This window comes from Trichinella spiralis (genome assembly GCF_000181795.1).
Source record: "Trichinella spiralis strain ISS 195 chromosome Unknown Scfld218, whole genome shotgun sequence".
In the NCBI taxonomy this organism is placed as follows: domain Eukaryota; kingdom Metazoa; phylum Nematoda; class Enoplea; order Trichinellida; family Trichinellidae; genus Trichinella; species Trichinella spiralis.
Window position 1 is genome coordinate 1 of NW_003527157.1, and position 1,644 is coordinate 1,644.

The 1,644-nt window shown below is 32.9% G+C and overlaps 1 protein-coding gene across 1 annotated transcript; it reads left to right on the forward strand.

The window, feature by feature from the left end:
* Nucleotides 1-369: 369 nt before the first annotated feature.
* On the forward strand, nucleotides 370-668 carry Tsp_13424 (protein YIP5). Its single transcript, XM_003370976.1, has 2 exons — nucleotides 370-437; nucleotides 518-668. Exons 1-2 carry the CDS (start codon nucleotides 370-372, stop codon nucleotides 666-668), a joined length of 219 nt encoding a protein of 72 aa, XP_003371024.1.
* Nucleotides 669-1,644: the final 976 nt, after the last annotated feature.

Genomic DNA, 1,644 nt, shown 5'->3' on the forward strand with positions numbered 1-1,644 from the left:
TTAGCTTAGAAAAAAGTAGGCGGGAGTTCGTTTGGGGAAATCGATTCTAGTACCAAAGTATAATATAGCAGCTCTAATATGTGTTTGATATGTTTGACATGATCATCAAATTTTCAATAGCCGTGCATTTTTGACCTGTTGGAAGTTGGTGATTAATAGCAGAAGTGAAAAAAATTGATTGGCTTAAAATTAAATAAAGGAAACACGTGAAATCTATACCAACGATTTTCATAATAACAGCAGCTACCGAGATTGACCATTTACAAAATGGCAGAACATAGAATCCTGTTCTGAAATTCTATCCAAAGTGTTGTTCACAATTGGCAATGACTCAGTTTTTGTATGCAATACCAAGTAAGTACCAGCAGTATGGTGAACTTAAAAGACATTGGTACATCTCCATGTAGTTTTGACGATGGTACGATGGTAAAATGGTGGTACGTTAATTTATCGGGAAGTTTAATAGAAAGGCGAATGGGGAGTAAGCAACAACCAGATTAATGTCTTTCATAATCAGCAAAAGAGTGAATGGCTTTCGTGAAGTTCTCAGTTTTGTTGATTTGGAAGTAGAATATAATGGGAACGTTGAAAACAATGGGCAGACACTTCTTCACGGAGTTGTCGTCATTGCTGAGCCTCTTGCTCATTGCTTAATGCTGTATTCCTAGTTGTGATATTTGTTTGCGTTTAAGTTACCTACTATATGTTGTTCTTGTTGATTGCCTGTTGATGAAATGAAGAATTCATGTTGAAACCTGAAATTCATTATACTGTATTACTGTGTGGATATATATATATATATATATACAAATAGATAAGTGTACGTGTGTGTGTTTGTCAAAGTACCTTGCGTGATAATAAAACTTATTTCCGTTAATTTCTTTGTGGTGCTTCTTTGAATCCTCTCTCTAGCTCTTGTGTTTCTGCTACTTGATCTTACGTCTGTTGGCCTGATTTACGTGATAATACAGATCGAACTGACCAAAAACTCAACATACCTGAACAATGAATGGTGACTTTCAAAGAATTTTAAACAGCTCATAATTAACTTATTTGATGAAATTTAATTTTCAATAATGAAATTATTAGTTTACAAAAAATTTGCGCAAAATGACATTTTTCTTTTGTATTAATCAAAAATACTGTTAAGGAACGTGATAGCTGCCTATCTGGTTTTAAATGCCATTGCAGTTTTGTAAAGTTAGAATTTTGCATAGAGTTAAAGTTGTGTGTTGAGATATTAGGCAACAAAGTATTGACCAGAACATTTGCTTGTGTCACATAGAATCTGCCAATTTCTGGTAGTTAATTGTTTTATTTCTTCTATTTGCATATAAACTTATTATTTTACTCAACTACAGTAAAATTTCATTACGTTTCTAATTTTAAAAACCTTTCAATTTTTTAATATATAATAATTAATATTGAATTGAATCTGAAAGCTGATCATTGATAGAAAATGAAAAATTAACAAATAGAACGCATCAGACTGACAACCAATGAAATTTATTGTAAAAACGTAGGCAGATACAGGTTGTTAAAACCTCTTTCGCTCAAGCCTGATAATCTGAATCCGCTACCGTAACTTGAGGTTGGTTGGTTAGTTGTGACGTCAGAGTCACGTTTTTACGCGTGAACATGACT